Here is a 19,331-nt window from a genome sequence, read left to right as displayed (position 1 = left end):
ACAGAACAGAGAGACGGTCTTGGGCAAGGTCAAAAAGAGAACAGGCCACCCAGATGGCTGAAATCTGCTTGCTACTTGAGTAAGAGTATGCACATGTCCCTGAGTGTATAAGGGTCTGGGTATGTCTGTGTTTCTGTGCCTGACTTTATACGGTCATTTCAAGGCCATGACTAGCAGTGCCAGCCTGTTTAAGGACTGAAGTTAAACGTTACGAAAAAATTGTGCCGCATAACTAATCTTCTACAGAGATGGTACCCACTTTCTATGGTTCAGCACAGACTGTCTCTACTGGGCTAGAGTTCCAAGTCTTGGGGTGTAAGACATCTGGCCCCTGGGGAAAAGCTTTAAAAAAAAAAACCTCGAAAAACTAAATTCTCCCTTCTCATTTCTCTGTCAGCAGCTATTTATTTGAATAGACTTTTTGCCTCTTCCCCATTGTTTATACTCCCCACTTCCTGGGGGCGGAGGGGGGGGGGAGATGCTAACAAGAGTGGAACAGATAAGTTGTTCATCCCCCAAACCAACGTTTTTGCCCTGGAGATCAGAGGACCCAAGAGTTTTTCCTCCCTTTCTCCACTCTGCTGGCTGTGTGGGTGGACGTGGGGCTGCTGACCAGCATCAGGGGGAAAGAGAGGAGAGAGACCAGTCTGAGTTTGGGTTCCCCAGCCACCCAGGGCACAGACACACCCTAGGGGACTCACAGTCCGGTGGTGGGGCTGCCTAAAGACCCCTGCAGCTGCAGTAGTCAGAGAGTAGACCCACCTTCAGCATAGTGCCACTCCCTGGACACTGGACACCATCACATGCCCAAACACTCAAACATACCCAAGCTGTGACCTGTCCCCTCCTAGGTAGCTCTGGAAAAGTTTTGCTCATTTCCTTTCTAGGATGGTTTCTAAGGTCTCTAGTCCTCAGACTTAGGTCACTACCTCTGTGCTGGTCACTCCTGCCACCTGGAAAAGGTTCCAAAGGTGAAGCAGCTCCAGGGGGTGCCAAGGTTCACAGCAGAACCTTGGGAGGCTGGGGATGAAGGAGTTTGGTCAGAAACTCTGAAGCCTCTCAGTGGCAGAGCTTCCAGAAGATGCCATCCCCATTTGTGAGGTGTGTGAAGGGAGGTGGTTCCTGGAGAAGGCAGCTAGGGTGAAGGCCTGAGGCTAAAATGGAGGTGGGGCCTTCAGAGGAACCCAAATGCCAGGCCTTTCCTTAGGACCCATACCTCTGACTTCAATGAAGATGGGGCTTCCACACTGAGGTAGGAGGGACCCTAGCCAACAGCTCAGCCAGCAGCTCGGGGAGGAATGTTGCTGGGATGGGGGATAGGGTGCTATGCTGACCTAAAAATGACTTAATTTCCTTCCACTCAAATAGCTTACTGAGTTCCTGCTCTGTTCAGTAAACTGTCCCTGACCCCCCAGATGGTTGCTCAGTTCACGTCCCAAAAGTCCCTCCATTCAGACTGTAGGGAGCAATAGCATTTCCTGAGGAGGGAGGTCTTTCCTGAGACACACTGGGAAAGACAGGGGTAGGGGCACCCCTGACAGTTCCCAGTTCTGGCTGGAGTCCCCAGGGGACAGACATGCAGGCAAGGGAGTAAAGTAGGGGAGAGAGAGGTCAGGGGCAGAGGGCCTCTTCCTGAATGCAAAGTCCACAAGGTTAACCCCTCATTTCCAGAGACTTCCTCCTCCCACCCCACCCCCACCCCCACATGGCTCAGCACCAGGAACCCGAGAGCCCAGAGACACTTGCGTGCAGCCCTCAGGGTGGCCGGTGCAGGATGCAGGCAGGTGGGGACATAATGTTGATGACAGAGGCCTCAGAGCCCAGGGCTACACTCTGAAAGGAGTAACCTTGCCTCTCTTGGAGAACAAGGTTAGAGGCAGAGCAACCTGGGTCAGCCCCTCAGAGCGCTGGGAGTGGGGTGAGGGGTAAGAACAGAAAGCCCGCCCCTCTGGTGAAGCCCTGTAGGCTGGGGCAGGGGGGCGGAGGGAGGGGAGGGCGTGCCTTCGCCTGGCGGCCAAGCTGCTCCGCGTCGCGGCTTTCCGCGGCTGGGTCCGAGGTCCTGTGACTCGGCTCTCCCCTTGCAAGACCGCACCGCCGCGTGACCCGAGTCGACGGTCGGGACTCCATCGTCGCCCTCTGCCCCTGTCGCCCCCTCAGGCTCTCGAGACCGGCCCCTGACCACCTGTCCGGCTCGTGCAACATGCGGCCCCTGGGCCTCGATGGTACCTCCCCGCCCTGCCGGCGACCTCTGCTGCGTCTGCTGCTCCTGCTGTCGCTGCTGCCGTCGCTGCCGCCGCCCTTAACGCGCGCCCAGACCGCTCAGGGAACCCCCAGCGCCCCGACTACGCCGGCCACCTCCAGCACCCCAAGTCTGCGGAAGCGCGCGCGGGCTCTGATGCGAGACTTCCCTCTCGTGGACGGGTGCGTAAGTGCGATGTGGGGGCAGGTGGAGACTGAGCCGACCCCATGGCAGGGCTAGAGGTCCTCATGCAGGGCTCCTAAGGAAGCTCCTTCACATCACCCCTGGATTCACTCTCCCATCATCCGTGGGTGCCTTTTCCCTTCCTCTGTCACTCCCTCCCTGGTGGGAACTCCCCAGCCTAGGCCTCGAGGGGTCCTACTATAGTCTGTGACAGTGTGGTGTGGGGGACATCCTCCCCCCTCCCCCCCAATGCTGGCCCCATGTCCTGCCTAATCCCAAGGTCTAAGGAGCCCACCCATTTCCCCCTGACTTGACCTTGCCTTGCTCTCCCTCCAGCCACAATGACATGCCCCTTGTCCTGAGGCAGTTTTATGGCAACAGGCTACAGGATGTTAATCTGCGCAATTTCAGCCATGGCCAGACCAGCCTGGACAGGCTTAGAGACGGTCTCGTGGGTGCCCAGGTATCACAGGGACACATAGCATGGCTGAGAGGGAGTGTTGGGGCCCCAGAAACCATGAGTTAGTCACATGGAAACTCAGTTATCATAGGGCCCCCCCAAATTCTACAACATGGATGCTGGGGGCTACAGGGGTTGCAGTGAACCAGTTTGGTGGGCATCCAAGTACCACCAAACAAGCAATGCATCACATGTGACCCCATTTGCTGTGTGGGCTGTGGAGGCTATGAGAAGTCCAGGGAGCTCCAACCCCTGGCCTTCCCCCAGTTCTGGTCAGCCTACGTCCCATGCGAGACCCAGGAAAGGGATGCTGTGCGCCTCACCCTGGAGCAGATTGACCTCATTCGCCGCATGTGTGCCTCCTATTCTGAGTTGGAGCTTGTGACCTCAGTTAAAGGTAGGTAGACTGGTGGGGGGTGTTAGGGACTTGATTGAGATACCCCAGCCTCTGAAAGTGATCATCTGACCTACCTGCCCCCAGCTCTGAACAATACACGGAAGTTGGCTTGCCTCATTGGTGTGGAGGGTGGCCACTCGCTGGACAGTAGCCTTTCCGTCCTGCGTACATTCTATGTGCTGGGTGTGCGCTACCTGACGCTCACTCACACCTGCAACACACCCTGGTGAGCACAGTGCAGATGGTATGCACCCACTGATGCAGCGATCTGCCCAAGATCACACTGGGGCTCAGACCAAGCTTTACCCCTGGGATCCGGCACTGACCCTGGAGTGGGGGGGGGTGGGGGTGGGGAGAGCAGGGGTTTGCAAAGCAAAACTGGATCCCAGTAGGGACTCCCTCCTGCCAGGCCCAGCCCAACTTGGGTCCCTACTCTTGCTCCAGGGGGTTGCAGGTATAGAGAGTTCAGTAGGCTCTTGTGGCCAAGTCATGGCCACCATTCAGACTGTCTCCTGGCCATCCTGCAGGGCAGAGAGCTCATCTAAGGGCATCCATCCCTTCTATAGCAGTGTCAGTGGGCTGACCAGCTTTGGTGAGGTGAGGACCCTGATTCCATACCCTGCCCCGCATGAATGTGCATGCCCCACCAGTTCCTACAGATAAATGCACGCACATGTGCACCCCTGACGCCCTTTCCCTAACCTGTCTCTGCAGAAAGTGGTGATTGAAATGAACCGCTTGGGCATGATGGTAGATTTGTCCCACGTCTCTGACACTGTGGCACGGCGAGCCTTGGAAGTGTCACAGGCACCTGTGATCTTCTCCCACTCAGCTGCCCAGGGTGTGTGCAAGAATGCCAGGAACATTCCTGATGACATCCTGCAGCTTCTGGTGAGAGACTACCCTGACTTTCAAACCTAAAACAAAAGGTTTAAACCAGGAGTCCTTGAACCTGAACCCCTGTTCCCTCAACTTCCTCAAACCCTAGACTGAACATCTTCTGCCCTCACAAACCCACAGTCCACAGCCCGTGAATTCTTGAACCCAGGTGTGGGGGGTTCTAAGTGGTAAATACTCCTCTACTCTATAAGCCCCCCATGGTCAAGACATTTCCACACCAACCAGAGCTGAGACTCCTCCATTCACATAATCCTAGAGTGTAGAAAGGTGAAGTCTCCTCTGACTTCAAAACCAGAGCTGAACACATTCCTCACAGGAGCCTAGAGGCAGGTGGTTGCTCTGGGGGCCAAGCTGAGTGTCCATTTGTCCACCCCTGCAGAAGAAGAATGGTGGTATCGTGATGGTGTCTTTGTCAGCGGGGGTGCTGCAGTGCAACCTGTTAGCCAATGTGTCCACTGTGGCAGGTAAGCCCTACCTGGGCTCTCTGAATAGCTCTGATTTGGGCCCGAAGCCTTGGGGGGAGGGCCTCAGAACAGCCCCAGTGGTCTGACTCATTGTTGGCAGTAGACACAGTGCCCAAAAACTCAATGATGGACAGTATAAAGCATCTTGGTGCCATGTGGAACTGAAGATACAGAATTGATACTACAATACTGATGGGTAGAAAGGAGGCAGTCAGACATAGAGCCCAGGTGCTAACCATCTGTGCTTCTCTAGGGGCTCATAAAGCTCCCTGCCCCTGCCTCTGGCCAAGGGATTGGGCAGCCCCTTAAGTCTCTTTGGTCTTTATCAGTTATATTCTTTATCCATCTCTCATCCTCCACACCCATGGAAAGGGGCCCCCATGGTTCTCAAGGAGACTGGAGGCAAGGTGAATCCTGAATGAGAAATGGCCAACTGGGGTCCACTCCAAATCTAAATTCCAGTCTAGAGCCAACTGGAATCTACCTCCTCAAGTTGGCACACTGGGTGCCAAGCCATGAAAGAATTGGCCTCCATAGCCTACAGGCTTCAAGAAGGGGAATCAGTAGAGACCAGTCCCCACCTCACCCCCGTCCTAGAAGCCCCACACTGCTGACCCTTCCTTCATCCCCCAGATCACTTTGACTACATCAAGGCAGTCATTGGATCCAAGTTCATTGGGATTGGTGGAGATTATGATGGGGCTAAAGGGTAAGTGCTTCTCTGGGGCTTCTCTGGGGCTAGTTGTGCCACAGTAGGGCCTTGATAGTCACCGTGCTCACCACACTGTGATCCTCATGGACTTTAGGCCCACCTGGCATCTTCCCACACACAGAGTGTGTTTCTGTTTGTCTGCGACCCATTGGTCCCACCCCTAGGTCATGATCTGCCCACCCTTAGTGCCCCACCCTTAGTTCCAGCAGACCCACTGCCTTTTTTTTTAAGTTTTATTTATTTAAGTAATATCTATACCCAATATGAGGTTCAAACTCATGACCCCGAGATCAAAAGTCACATGCTCTTCCTACTGAGCCAGCCAAGTGCCGCTGACCCACTGCTTCTGAGCAGACTCTTAGCAAGGTCTGGTGTGGACTGACCAACTCCTCTGCCTACAGCTGGGTCTTAAAAAGCTTTCCTTCTAGGGGCGCCTGGGTGGCTCAGACAGTTAAGCATTCTACTCTTGATTTCAGCTCAAGTCACAATCTCACTCTTTGTGGGTTTGAGCCCTGCATCGGGCTCTGTGCTGATGGTGCGGGGACTGCTTGGGATTCTCTCTCTCTCTCTCTCTCTCTCTCTCTCTCTCTCTCTCTCTCTTTCTCTCTCTCTCTCTCTCTCTCTCTCTCTCTCTCTCTTTCTGTCCCTCTCTCTCTGTCCATGCTCTGTCTCTCTCTTTCTCTCAAAATATATAAATAAACTGAAAAATAAATAAATAAAAGCTTTTCTTCTTTTCATAAATGGAGGAAAACCTTGCATTCCGTGAAAGGCATAGATCCAAAAAGTATAATTTGATGAGTTTTTATGAATATTCAAAGAGGTTGGGAGTTTCCTTCTGCAGGATGAAGAACAGGGGTGAATCACTTACTCTCCCCAAGTATCCATTTCCCGTGTCAGACAAGGGCTGGGATTCAGTAGTCCCTGGACACATAAGGCTGTGGTTTTGAGTCATGAACAAGGAACAGGGCTGAGGTTCCACAGCTGACTGGCTCACGACCATATAGGTTCCCTCAGGGGCTGGAGGACGTGTCCACATACCCAGTTCTGATAGAAGAGTTGCTGAGTCGTGGCTGGAGTGAGGAAGAGCTCCAGGGTGTCCTTCGTGGAAACCTGCTGCGGGTCTTTGGACAGGTGGAACAGGTATGCTGGGCTGGACAAAAGAGTAGCGCAGGGGCCTGAGCAAGTGTGTTGGGGCTTCTGTGTGAGCTGCTGACCACTGACTGCCACCTCCAGGTACGGGAGACAAGCAAGGGGCAAAGCCCCTTGGAGGATGAATTCCCGGATGAGCAGCTGGGCAGTTCTTGCCGCTCTGTTCTCTCACGTCTGCCTCAGACACGGTGTCTGGCTCGAGACCAGAAACTAACTGAGACTTCGGCACATTGGGCACCTAAGTGTTCACCTAAACAGTTATTGTCAAAATCTTCCCCCAACGTGGCCCCAAGCCTCACAGTTATTGCTGCCTTTTCAGTCCTCATTCTGTGGCTCTGGTGACTCAGTTAATCCTACCAGATGTTACTATGGCAGTTGTAGATACCCCACATTGCCCTCCCCACCCCCCATCATGCAGACAGGCACATTTCCTGAAAATAAATGTTTTACACATGGAAACAGGCATGAGTGTCCTTCTCTGTGGCGGGGTCTGGTGGTGCCAGCTCCCAATTCTGGTAGTTAGTGGAGGAACCTGCAGTTCAGCCACCATTTACTCTAGTAACACCTGAGTCTCACTAGCATGGCCTGAGAAGGCCCAGATGGTTGGGCTCAGCACTAGAAGAAGACAATGAGTAGCTCTGGCTGTGGGAGAGTGGACCTTCCTCTGGGATGCCTCTCAATAGCTCACCTCAGTCCACATCCTGACCCACTGACCACCACCTGGGGATCTTGAAGGGAACTCTGGTTCATATTCCCAAGAAAGGAACCTGCCTGGATCACAAATGATCTTTGTTCCTGTTTGGATAGAGCCCAGAATGCCAGGCTACAGGATAGTACATGGGCTTCCAATGACTGAATTTCCCTGGATATAGATCCACTCCTTGCCCTGCCCTTCAGGGACTTCCTTTCTGAGAGGCACAAGCTACTTAGACAACCACACTATCTTACCCCCAGGCAATTAATGGCAATAGCAACTCTGTTAATTATAGCCAAAATTAAGAGTTAATACTCATGGCAGCAGCTAATAATAATAAATAACATGATAATAGATAATGGCTAATACAAATAATAGTTAATACTAATAGCCTATGCATACCCCATGACTGAGCAGTTTTGCCCCAGGTATATATCGCAACGGGAATGCATACATAGGTTTTCCAAAAGGCATACGAAATAATATTTAAAGCAGTGCTGCTCATAATAGCCCCAAACTGTGTACTTTAAAGTTAGACTGCAAGAAGACAAAGACAGGAGATTGTCTTAAAAACAGTCATATTTTTAAAAAATCATATTAATTTGAGGAACATCAATAAAACTGACAAATGAGTTTTAATGGAAATAATAGAAATCCATACACAGTGGAATATCTTTAGCCTGATGAATGAAAGTAACTACCAATGTTCCATTCTATGCACAGTGAAAATATTCTTCAAAAATGAAGGGAAAGTAATACATTTTCAGACCAATAAAAGCACAGTGAGAAATTGAAGATATACAAATCATGAGGCACCTGGGTGGCTCAGTCAGTTAAGCATCTGACTTCGCCTGAGGTCATAATCTCATGGTCTGTGAGTTTGAGCCCCGAGTCAGGCGCTGCGCTGACAGTTTAGAGTCTGCTTCGGACTCTGTCTCCCCCCCACCCCCTCTCTGCACCTCCCCTGTTTATGCTTTCTCTCTCTCAAAAATAAATAAACATTTTTTTAAAAACATATAGGAACACATTTTTCCTTTTGCCTCAGCCTCCAAATTGGCTGTACTCTGCAGTGTACTCAGAAAGTTCCAATAGTGTTTTCTATTCATTTTACCTATTCCCTCTTTTCTTGACTTCTTTTGGGCGGATTAAGTAGCACTCTGAGATGGCCTTAGTCCCTTTACAGACCCTTTCAAGGGGAGCTGATCCAGCTCACTGTCCATTTAGGGGAAAAATGGGAAAAGGTGGTAGAAGATAGAAGCTTACAGCAGGGCCCTGTGTTGCTAGGGAGCAGACCTCTAAGGACAGGGCCCTGTGAGGTGGTGCAAGTGTTCTAAACATGAGCTGGCAAGGCTACTCGATGACAGCCAGAAGTTGCAGACTGCAGCCAACTGTCACTGTTGGAACAGGAAAACCTCTTTCAGTTTGCTCTGTCGCCCCTATTGACAGAATGTAACAGGAAACCAGCTAGGCTTCTAGGAAATGTGGTTTTGAGAGTTTGAGCACCAGGGGCACCTGGGTGGCTCAGTCAGTTAAGTGTTGGACTCTTGATTTCAGCTTAGGTCATGATCTCACAGTTGGTTCTCATGGGTTTGAGCCCGGAGTTGGGCTCTACACTGACAGTGAGGAGCCTGCTTGGGATTCTGTCTTTCTCTCTCTCTGCCCCTCTCTTGCCCAATCTCTCTCGCTCTCTCTCAAAAATAAATAAGCATTAAAAAAATAGGGGTGTCTGGGTGTCTCAGTCAGTTAAGCATCTGACTCTTGATTTCGGTTCAGGTCATGATCTCACGGTTGGTGAGTTTGAGCCCCACATAGGGCTCTACACTAACAGCACAGAGTCTGCTTGGGATCCTCTCTGTCCCTCTCCCGCTTGTGCGTGCTTTCTCTTTCTCTCAAAATAAATAAATAAACTTTAAAAATATAATTAAGGGACACCTGGGTGGCACAGTTGGTTGTCTGACTTCAGCTCACATCATGATCTCATGGTTCAAGAGTTTGAGCCCCACATTGGGTTCTCTGCTGTCAGCACAAGCCTGCTTTGGATCCTCTGTCCCCTTTCTCACTGCCCCTCCACCGCTCACTCTCTCTCTCTCCCTCCCTCTCTCTCTCTCTCTTTCTCTCGATAAATAAGTAAACTTTAAAAATATATTTTAAAAATAGGAAGAGTTTGAGCCCCAGCCTCACAGAGCTGAGAACAGAAGACTGCATCTGGAGTTGAGAGACAATTGCTTAATAACCAGAATTGCTGCAGACCTGGAGTAGAAGGCCCTAATTCCAATTCATTCTTTCTCCTAGGTACATTTTTTTGTGTTCCAACTCAAAACTAAGTGTTCATCAGGATTCTCCTTATTTTGGTGGACCCTGGACACTAATCTCTGCCTCTTTAGAGCACCACACCCCTAGTAGAAGAACTAGCCCAAAAGTTGGGCTCATCTCTAGGTTTCCACTTTCCTTGGATCCTCATCAAGTAATTTTTTAATATCTTGTTTAACTTTCTGATGTCTTCAGGAAGATCTTTTTTATATTTTGCCCAACATTTCCAGTTATCAGGAAGAGTATAACTCTGATTTACTTAGTCATCCAAAATCAGACATGTGAAATGGTGTTTATTTATTAATTCAATAACATTAAAAATCAATCATAGGGGCAGTTGGGTGGCTTAGTTGATTGGCATTCCAACTTCAGCTCAGGTCATGATTTCTCAGTTCATGGGTTCGAGTCCCACATCGGGCTCTGTGCTGACAGCTTAGAGCCTGGAGCCTGTTTCGGATTCTGTGTCTCCCTCTCTCTCTGCCTCTCTCCCCCCACCCAAAAATAAATAAACATTTAAAATAAATAAATAAATAATAAATAAACTTAAAAAATCAATTATAAACATTATGTTCCCTACTTTCACCTAAGACTATTACAGGAAACAGCTGTTTGTGCAATACTTCTGAACTTTTGATAAAGTTTTGAATTAACAAATTCATCATTCACTATATTGTTTATATCACTTAAATGAAGACCTCCCCTGGCAAGTCAGCTTGGTATATGAGACCAGAATAAACATTCCCTCTCTTTCTCCCTCTCTTCTGAGATAGCCAAAGCTGAAGGCAGCAGGGTCAGACTTAGTCCTTAACCACTAGGCATGAGAAGGGAGCAGTGATGGACAGGAGGCAGTAGTGGCCAGAGGTCAAGGCCCTTCTTCTGGCACCCAAAAGGGGAGGCCCACCTATCAGGGAGCCCAGGTGGGAGAACAGCTGACAGACACAGATACAGAAGGGGGCAATTCATATTTTAGTCTGTGTTATAGACCCCTTTCAGCCTGGTAGGACCTCATGCAGGCCCAGGAGGCCCAGACGCCACCCAGGTGCAGTTCTGAGATCAGTTTCCCCTGTGTCAGGGCTTTTTTCTGCAGAAAACAATGAATTATACCGCTCAGGCATCCAGCCATCCTGGAAACCACCTTACCTTGAAGGAGGATTTCTGCCCCACATGAAGTCATGTCAGACCAAGTCCCCTCATGTTCTTAGCAGTAAGAATTTTTGTCCCACTGTTCTACACCTTTGAGGACCTTCCAGCTCCTCCCTTACAGACAGCCATCCTGTCGGAACTAGACCTTTGCTTGAGCTATTGGCCAACTTGGGATGCCCTCTCCACCTCCCTGCCCAATGCAGACCCCATCCTTTCCAGGCTCAGCTGCTGTGGTGCCTCCACTAATCTCTTACCAAACGGGCCAGCCCTCACCAGCACTACCCACAAAATCCCTCAGCCAGGATGACCATATTACAGAAAAACATGTGACATAAATTGACCAGGGAGTAATTTACCCCCTTTCCAAGATGGCTATAGTTAATTAATGTTTAGAATCTAGAGTCTTTTTTTTTTAATTTTTTAATGTTTATTTTTGAGACACAGAGAGAGTAGGGGAGGGACAGAGAGAGAGGGAGACACAGAATCCGAAGCAGGCTCCAGGCTCTGCACTGTCAGCACAGAGCCCGACACAGGGCTTGAACCCACAAACCATGAGATAATGACCTGAGCTGAAGTCATACGTTTAACCAACTAAGCCACCCAGGAGCCCCTAGAATCTAGAGTCTTTTTTGTGTGTGCCCATATATTAACAAATGTACAGATGCAAATTTCAATACTAGTTACTAAAACAAAATGGTTTCCCATAATATTATTCTTTTTTAATTTTTTTAATATTTTTAAAAATGTTTATTTATTTTTGAGAGACAGGGAGAGACAGAGCACGAGCGGGACAGGGGCAGAGAGAGAGAGGGAGACACAGAATACCAAGCAGGCTCCAGGCTCCAAGCTGTCAACACAGAGCGAGACGCGGGGCTCGAACTCACGAACCGTGAGATCATGACCTGAGCCGAAGTCGGACGCTCAACCGACTGAGCCACCCAGGCGCCCCTCCCATATTATTCTTAAATTTCATTTTTATTAAAAAATGTATAGGGGCACCTGGGTGGCTCAGTCGGTTGAGCGTCACGCTCAATTTCCGCTCAGGTCAGGATGTCATGGGATCCAGCCCAGGTTAGGCCCTGCCCTGAGCACGGAGCCTGCTTGGGATCTCTCCCTCTCTCTTTGCCGCTCTCCCACTCGCGTGCTCTTGCGCGGCAGAAGCTGGTCTGGCCCCCTGGGGCGCCCTCTAGTTGAGGGTGGAGGTCTGTGTCGCCCCCTCTGACCACGCTGCGCAGCTGCGTCGCGGATCCCTGCTCGTCTGGAGAAGCATTTTGCCTGCAGCCCCTCCTCACGACGGGTCACGTAAATCTGGTCGGGACCCCACCGTCGCCCTCTGCCCCTCGCGCCCCTCCTCTCGAGACCGGCCACTGCCTGCCCGGCCGACCCTGCGCAACATGAGGCCCCTGGGCCACGAGGGCCCCCACGCGCTTCGCTGGCGACCTCTGCTGCGTCTGCTGCTCCTGCTGTCTCTGCTGCAGAGGGCGGTAACCCGTTCCCAGACCACTCCTGGCACCCCCAGCGACCCGACCACACCCGGAGCCCCCAGCAATCCGACCACGGCCTTCTCTACTTCCCCTACCACGCAGCTTACCTCCAGCACACCAAGTCTAAGGAAGCGCGCGCGCGCCCTGATGCGGGACTTCCCTCTCGTGGACGGGTGAGCAGGGGCAGTGTGGGGGCAGGTGGAGACTGAGGCCACACCTGGGTAGGGGAAGGGGTCCTCAGCATGCAGGGCTAGTGAGGAGGCTTCCTCACACCACCCCTGGATGAACTCTCTCCTCCATCAGCCAGGTCCCCTCCCCCCACTACCCTGTTCCTGGTGTACACTACAGGCCCCCACCTCTCCCCAAAGCTGCACCTCAGGAATTTTTCCATATTGTCTGTGTGAGGTGGGGGGGGGGGGGGGTGGAGAGGGAGGGGGAGAGGACATGCCCAGGTACTTTGACATGCCCTGTCTGACCTGAGTCCATGTTCTCCACTCTACCTTTGTCCTGATGCCCCCAGCCACAACCACTTGCCCCTGCTCCTGAGACAGCTTTTCCAGAACAGGCTACAAGACGTTAACCTGCGCAATTTCAGTTATGGCCAGACCAGCTTGGACAAGCTCAGGGATGGCCTCGTGGGTGCCCAGGTACTACAGGGATACACAGGGTGCCACGACATGGCTGCTGGGGAATGTCGGGGGCCACAGAAACCTGGGTAGGCAGGCCTCTCAGTGATTAGAATCGTAGAACACACAATGTGTCATCGCATGACTGCTGGGAATGTGGGGGCTCTGGAGGCCAAGACAGGCCAACCACATGGGTACCCAGGTTCTGTGGAGACACACAGAAAGTGACCAGAAAATCCCTGGTGAGCGTGGGGTTAGAGTTAGAGCCACAAAGGATATAGTGGATTGGCCTTGGGGCATTCACATAGCACATGGACAAACAGCAGACAATGATATTTCACAGTCCACAGTTTGGCTGCTGGCAGCAAGCTTAATAGGCATCAGGATACCATAGGGTCATGTAGTGTTTCGTTCTGGGCCAATGACCCAAATGAGCACCTTGGGGGCTGAGAAGGAGTGGCAGGCCAAGGGCATTGGAGACCACTCTAATCTCATTCTGGACCCCCGGGGCCTACCTCTAGTTCTGGTCAGCCCAAGCCCCATGCCAGACACAGGACCAGGATGCTGTGCGCCTCACACTGGAGCAGATTGACCTCATTCGTCGCATGTGTGCCTCCTACTCTGAACTGGAGCTTGTGACCTCAGCCAAAGGTGGGCTGGCAAATGGGGAGATAGTTAGGGGCTCACTCTGATGGTTCTGGCCCTGGGCCCTGACCACTTGATTATCCATCCTCTTCTAGGTCTGAACAGCACTCAAAAGCTGGCCTGCCTCATTGGTGTGGAGGGTGGTCACTCACTGGACAGCAGCCTTTCTGTGCTGCGCAGTTTTTACCTGCTGGGAGTGCGCTTCCTGACACTTACCTTCACCTGCAACACGGCCTGGTGAGCATAGTGCCTAGCCACGGTGAAATGGTAGATGACATGGTGGGGCAACTGCCAGACAGGTGAGGACAGAGGGATCCACAAAAGGAGGCTGGACTCTCAACAGGTCCTTCACACTCCCAGAAAGCAGCTGGCCCAGGTCCTTACTCTATTCCAGGGGTAGCGGGGGGGGGGGGGGGGGAGGAGGTGTGGATAGACAAACAGAGGGACTGCAGAGCCCCCAGGCTCTGATGCCTAGGATGTTGCCTTTGAGATTGCCTTCTTCTGGCTGTCCCACAGGGCAGAAAGTTCCACCAAGTTTAAACACCACTTCTACACCAACGTCACTGGGTTGACAAGCTTTGGTGAGGTGAGGATTCCTGTTCCATACCCTACCCCACCCGTTCTCCACCTACAGATAGTGTACACGTGTGTGCATCCTTGACATCTCCCCCACCTCAAAAAACAAACAAACTGTCTTTGCAGAAGGTGGTAGGGGAAATGAACCGCCTGGGCATGATGGTGGACTTGTCCTATGCGTCAGACACCTTGGTGCGGCAGGCACTGAAGGTGTCTAGGGCTCCCGTGATCTTCTCCCACTCAGCTTCCAGGGCTGTGTGCGACAATTTGCTGAATGTTCCTGATGACATTCTGCAACTTCTGGTGAGCAGCTACCTCAGCCCTCACACCCAGAGCTAGGCGCGTTTCATGCAAACATTCTTGACCTTGAACAAAGCTACCAGTCCAGACCTCACCCTTGGACCCATGGCTGGTTAACTTTCCCCATCTCTGAAAATTGAGGCCAAATCAGCTCCACTCAGGCGCCCACAAACCCAGAGGTGAAACCTCTTCCAGCCCCTGAAGCCAGGACTGAGCACTGTCCTACTAGGCCCCCAGGGCACAGAGCAGGCCATCAGGCTTGAAGAGCCAAACTGAGGGGGCTGAGTGTTCATTTCTTTATCCTTCTAGAAGAAGAATGGTGGCATTGTGATGGTGACGCTGTCCATGGGGGTGCTACAGTGCAACCTGTTGGCTAATGTGTCCACCGTGGCAGGTGAGCCTCACTTCAACTTCTTGTGCAGTTTGAGCTTGAGCCTGTGGCCATGGGGCCTTCAGGACAGCTCCAGCAGTGTAGCACACCTGTTGGGCAATGGGCAGACCTCTGACAACCCAGGAGAGGAGACATGGCTCTTCGCTGCCACCCAGATCTGGGGCCACAGTCAATGTTGATGGGTTTGGGGGAAGCAACTGCTCCTGCCTCTGAATGTCTTTTGCTGTCACCTCTCTGGACAGGACAGATGGGTTCTCAAGGAACCCAGAGGCAGGGTGGCTTCTGGGCAGAAAAAATTCTAAAGAGACACAGTTCAGCCTGTAGTCACTTCAGAACTCATAATGGGCTGGGAGCTCCATGAAGTCAGCTGCCATGGCCTGGAGTGCTGTGGGCAGGAGAACTGGTCAGGACTGAGTTTCCCCAGACCAGGGCTGGTCCCAGGGCCTGACTCCAGTGTAGTGCTGCTCACACTAACCCCTGCCACCTAGATCACTTTGACCACATCAGAGCTGTCATTGGATCAGAGTTCATCGGGATTGGCGGGAATTATGATGGGTCTGGTCGGTGAGTATTTCCCTGGGGTTTGTCTTGAGCAGGGCACAGCAGGGAGTCCTTTAGTCTCTCCATTCCATGGTCCTCCTACCCTTCAGACCTCATCTACTGGCTCTGGTTTTCCAGCTCACTTGACGTCTCTCCACTCCCAGGGGCTGATTCCTGGGCTCTCCCTGTCCCTCCTGGCCCGGTGGACCCACTGCCACTCCAGATCGTCACATTAATTAAGTATTCCCCGACACCCCACCCCAGCAGAGCCCGTTTGCCTAGCACCTGCTGCAGTCCCAGCTCAGCAGATCTGTTGTAGGCCAGCCATCTGCTCAGGGGGTAGACACCACAGAAGCTCTGTCTTCAAGGAGCTTCCAAAGTGACATTCAGTAGCCTGGAGAATATGGCCTTCAATTTCACATGTGTGATTGAGGCTGGTGGGACACTGGGCCCTAGACCAGGATCAGGGCTCAGGTTCCACAGCTGGTGGCCCATGGCCACACAGGTTCCCTCAGGGACTAGAGGACGTGTCCAAATACCCAGTACTGATAGAGGAGTTGCTGAGTCGTGGCTGGAGTGAGGAAGAGCTCCAGGGTGTCCTTCGTGGAAACCTGCTGCGGGTCTTCAGACACGTGGAACAGGTATGCTGGGTTGGGCAAAAGGATGGTGCAGTGGTTAGAGTGGGTGAGAGAGGTGCTATGGGAGCCACTAACTGCTGACTCCCACCCCCAGGTGAGAGAGGAGAACAATGGACAGAACCCTGTGGAGGATGAGTTTCCAGACAGGCAGGTGGTCAGGTCTTGCCACTCCCACCTCCTATCTCAGCTTCAGAGTGAACACCTCGCCACACACCTGGAGGTGACCGAGTGGCCAATCAGTCAGGTCCTCCGAAGGCCCTCAAAAGCTTCCCCATACTTTGTTCTAAGTTTCTTGGTTGCTGCTACCTTCTCAGCCCTCATCCTGTAGTTCTGGTGAGCTGGCCAGTCTCCCAGAGGTCTCTGTGGCAAAGTCTCACAAAGTCCCCTTCCTAGTCATCCAGGCACAAGTGTATGCTGAGAATAAACATTTTGGGTATGGAGCCAAATGTGAAAGTCCTTCCTTCTCCCTGGGGAGCAGGAGAGTGGGGTCTGGTGGGCTCTTGGTTGGTGAGGGGTCTTGTAGGTCTCACCTCAGTTTCTCAAGTGAGTGGCCTCCAACTTTGTCTCTTTTGGGAAGGGCAGAGGCATCTTACCATGTTATTATGATAAAAGCCTGAGCCCACAAAAGAGCACAAAGAAATCTAGTTCAAGTGTGGTATCTATCCCATCATGGAGTGTAACAATGGGTGGGTTACCAGTCTCTGAAAGGTTTACATTTGTTTGTTTGTTTGTTTGTTTGTTTGTTTGTTTTTAAGAAGCTGAACCTAGAGGGTGCCTGGGTAACTCAGTGGGCTAAGTGTCAGACTCGATTTTGGCTCAGGTCATGATCTTGTGGTTTATAGGTTCAAGCCCCACATCAGGCTCCACATGAGGAGTCTGCTTGGGATTCTCTCCCTCCCTCCCTCTCTCCTTGCCCCTTCCTCTCTCTCTCTGTCTCTCTCTCATGCCCTTTCCCCCCTCTCAAAAATAAATTAATTTTTTAAAAATTTAAAAAGAGTGAAAGAGCAAGCCAAAGAGTAAATTTTCAACGTATATAATTGACGAAAGGCATATATCCAGAGGCAGACAACCCCATATAAAAATGGGGAAGATATTTGAATAGGAACTTTACAAGAATGGATATTCAATTGGCCAATAAGAAGATGAAAAGATAGTCAACCTTATTACCCATTAAGGAAATGCAAAATAAAACTCATAGTAAAGACAACTAAAATTTAACAGGTGAACAATACCAAGTGTTAGCAATGATATGGAGCAAGGAGCATACCCTGCTGGTGGCTGATTCAACTGATAAACACTGCTTTGGAAGACAGTTTGATTTTTTTTTTTTTTTTTTACTAAAGTTGAAGACATGTACCCAAGGACAGTTACACACAACGTGCAAGAATCTCTCAAAGTAATGTTGAGTGAAAGGAGCCAGTACAAAATAATATATATTATGTCATTCCATTTATATAAAGTACAAGCAAAACTGATCTATACCATTACAGTCAGTTTTCGGGGAGGTATTGCCTGGAAGGGGGCATGAGGAAGAGCTTCTGGGTTTCTGGTAAAGTGCTGTATCTTGGGTCCTGGTTGCATGGGCGTGTTCATTTTGTGAACATTTCAGCATGCTGTATACATTTATGTGAACTTTTCTGTATGGATATTTTTTTCTCAATAAAAAGTTTTTTAAAAAACTGGGGCCCCTGGCTGGCCCCTGGTAGAGCAGGCAACTCTTGATCTTGGGGTTGGAGTAGAGCCTTCTGAAAAAACAAAACCCAGAAAAGACTAAACTTAATGTTCAGGGATGCATGCTCAGGTTGAGACTTTAAATAAGAAAACAAGAGGGCACCTGGGGGTTCAGTCATTAAGCTCTGACTTCAGTTCAGGTCATGATGTCATGATTCAGGAGTTTGAGTCCCACATTGGGTGAGCTTGAGCCTTGCTTCCAGTAAAACACAAGCCCTGCTTCTCCCTCCCTCCCTCTCTCTCTCTCTGTCTCCCCCACTGCCTCTCCTGGGATTCTCTCTCTATCTCTGCCCCTTACTCACTCGCACCCTCCCTCTCATAAATAAATAAATAAATAAATAAATAAATAAATAAGAAAACAAGAAGTGGTATCATCAAACTCAGATACTTAGAAAATGCCTGACTTACACAATGTTATGTGTCAATTGCATCTCCATTTAAAAAAACAAAGACTAAAAAAAAAAAAAAAGTGTCTGTGGTTGGTGGGGAGAGATGGGGTGGCAATTGGAGGAGGCATTAAGGAACTTCTGGAGTTCTGGCAATGTCCATACCTTGCCTGGGATGGTGGTTATTTAGGGGTGCACTTTGTGGTAATACACTGAGCTGCCAGGTGAGCTGAAGAGTCAGCTCCCCAACTTCTGTCCTCACACTCCCATTCCCCAATTCTGTTCTCCCAGCAATCACTCAGCACTTTTAACTGTTGATATTTACTGGTATTTTCCTCCATATTTCTAAATAATGTATTTAATTGCCAGCTGTTTATTTGTTTTCAGTTTATTTATTTGAGAGAGAGAGAGAGACAGAGCATGCACATGAGCAGAGGAGGGGGAGAGAGGGAGAATCCCAAGCAAGCTCTGTGCCCAACAGAAGAGCCCAACGTGGGTGGGGGCTCAAACCCACAAACTGCAAACGCATCACCTAAGCCAAAACCAAGAGTCGAACAGGCTCAACTAACTGAGCCACGCAGTCATCCCAAATGCCAGCTGTTTAGACATACATTTTAGATATTATTTATTGACTCAGTAATTTGAAAAGTGAGGATTTTGTTTTTATTTTCTTAACCCTTTTTAAAGTTTATTTTGAGAGAGAGATCATGGAGGAGAGTCAGAGAGAGAAGGAGAGGGAGAATCCCAAGCAGGCTCCACACTGTCAGCATGGAGCCCAATGTGGAGCTCGAACCCACGAACCATGAGGTCATGACCTGAGCTGAAACCTAGAGTCAAGACGCTTAACCTACTGAGCCACCCAGGTGCCCCCCAAAATGAGGACTTACAGCTCTCACTCCCCCTCTCTCCTCCTATCATCCTCTAAATATTAGAATTATTTGGTTAATTCCATCTTGGATTTTTTGTTTGTTTTTAAACAAGTTTACTGAGATAAAATTGATATACCACACAATTCACCCATTTGAAGTGTACAGTTCAAGGGCACCTGGGTGGCTCAGTCAGTTAAGTGTCCAACTCTTGGTTTCAGCTCAGGTCATAATATCACAGCTCATGGGTTCAAGCCCCGCACTGGCTCTGCACTGCATGGAATTCTTTCTCTCTCCCTCTCTCTCTGTCCCTCCCCTGCTCACGTGATCTCTCTGTTTCTCTCTCAAAATAAGTAAATAAAATTAAAAAAATAAAGTGTACAGTTCAGTGGTTTTCGTATATCACATTATTTTTTTAATTGTAAAAGATATGTAACAATTTGCCATTTTAACCATCTTCAAGTGCACAAACCAGTGGGCTTAAAAACACTCACAAA

At 50.4% G+C, this 19,331-nt stretch overlaps 2 protein-coding genes across 9 annotated transcripts; both read left to right on the top strand.

Annotated features, from left to right (window-relative positions):
• The first annotated feature begins 1,735 nt into the window (after positions 1-1,735).
• LOC131498816 (dipeptidase 2-like) lies at positions 1,736-11,916 on the top strand. 7 transcript variants are annotated; one of them, XM_058706201.1, is made up of 11 exons: positions 1,736-1,869; positions 2,158-2,421; positions 2,759-2,885; positions 3,150-3,279; positions 3,364-3,505; positions 3,807-3,876; positions 3,994-4,170; positions 4,559-4,643; positions 5,277-5,352; positions 6,360-6,495; positions 6,589-9,314. In XM_058706201.1, exons 2-11 carry the CDS (start codon positions 2,201-2,203, stop codon positions 6,844-6,846), a joined length of 1,422 nt encoding a protein of 473 aa, XP_058562184.1. In that variant the 5' UTR covers positions 1,736-1,869; positions 2,158-2,200; the 3' UTR covers positions 6,847-9,314. The 7 variants fall into 7 exon arrangements, 6 of the variants coding, with proteins under 6 accessions (XP_058562184.1, XP_058562187.1, XP_058562186.1 ...); XR_009255602.1 differs by lacking the exons at positions 1,736-1,869; positions 6,589-9,314 and adding exons at positions 9,491-9,662; positions 11,810-11,916 and having other exon boundaries at positions 1,994-2,421; XM_058706204.1 differs by lacking the exons at positions 1,736-1,869; positions 6,589-9,314 and adding an exon at positions 11,810-11,915 and having other exon boundaries at positions 1,994-2,421.
• An 18-nt stretch (positions 11,917-11,934) lies between these two features.
• On the top strand, positions 11,935-16,291 carry DPEP3 (dipeptidase 3). Of its 2 annotated transcripts, XM_058706198.1 has the most exons (10): positions 11,935-12,308; positions 12,656-12,782; positions 13,283-13,412; positions 13,502-13,643; positions 13,923-13,992; positions 14,109-14,285; positions 14,592-14,676; positions 15,162-15,237; positions 15,719-15,854; positions 15,946-16,291. In XM_058706198.1, the coding sequence occupies exons 1-10, from the start codon at positions 12,046-12,048 to the stop codon at positions 16,177-16,179; spliced, it is 1,440 nt and encodes a 479-aa protein (XP_058562181.1). In that variant the 5' UTR covers positions 11,935-12,045; the 3' UTR covers positions 16,180-16,291. The 2 variants fall into 2 exon arrangements, with proteins under 2 accessions (XP_058562181.1, XP_058562182.1); XM_058706199.1 differs by lacking the exon at positions 14,109-14,285.
• Positions 16,292-19,331: the final 3,040 nt, after the last annotated feature.

Source organism: Neofelis nebulosa, chromosome 17, assembly GCF_028018385.1.
Source record: "Neofelis nebulosa isolate mNeoNeb1 chromosome 17, mNeoNeb1.pri, whole genome shotgun sequence".
In the NCBI taxonomy this organism is placed as follows: domain Eukaryota; kingdom Metazoa; phylum Chordata; class Mammalia; order Carnivora; family Felidae; genus Neofelis; species Neofelis nebulosa.
Note: the sequence above shows the minus strand (reverse complement) of the source record. Positions and strands in the feature narration are given on the sequence as shown.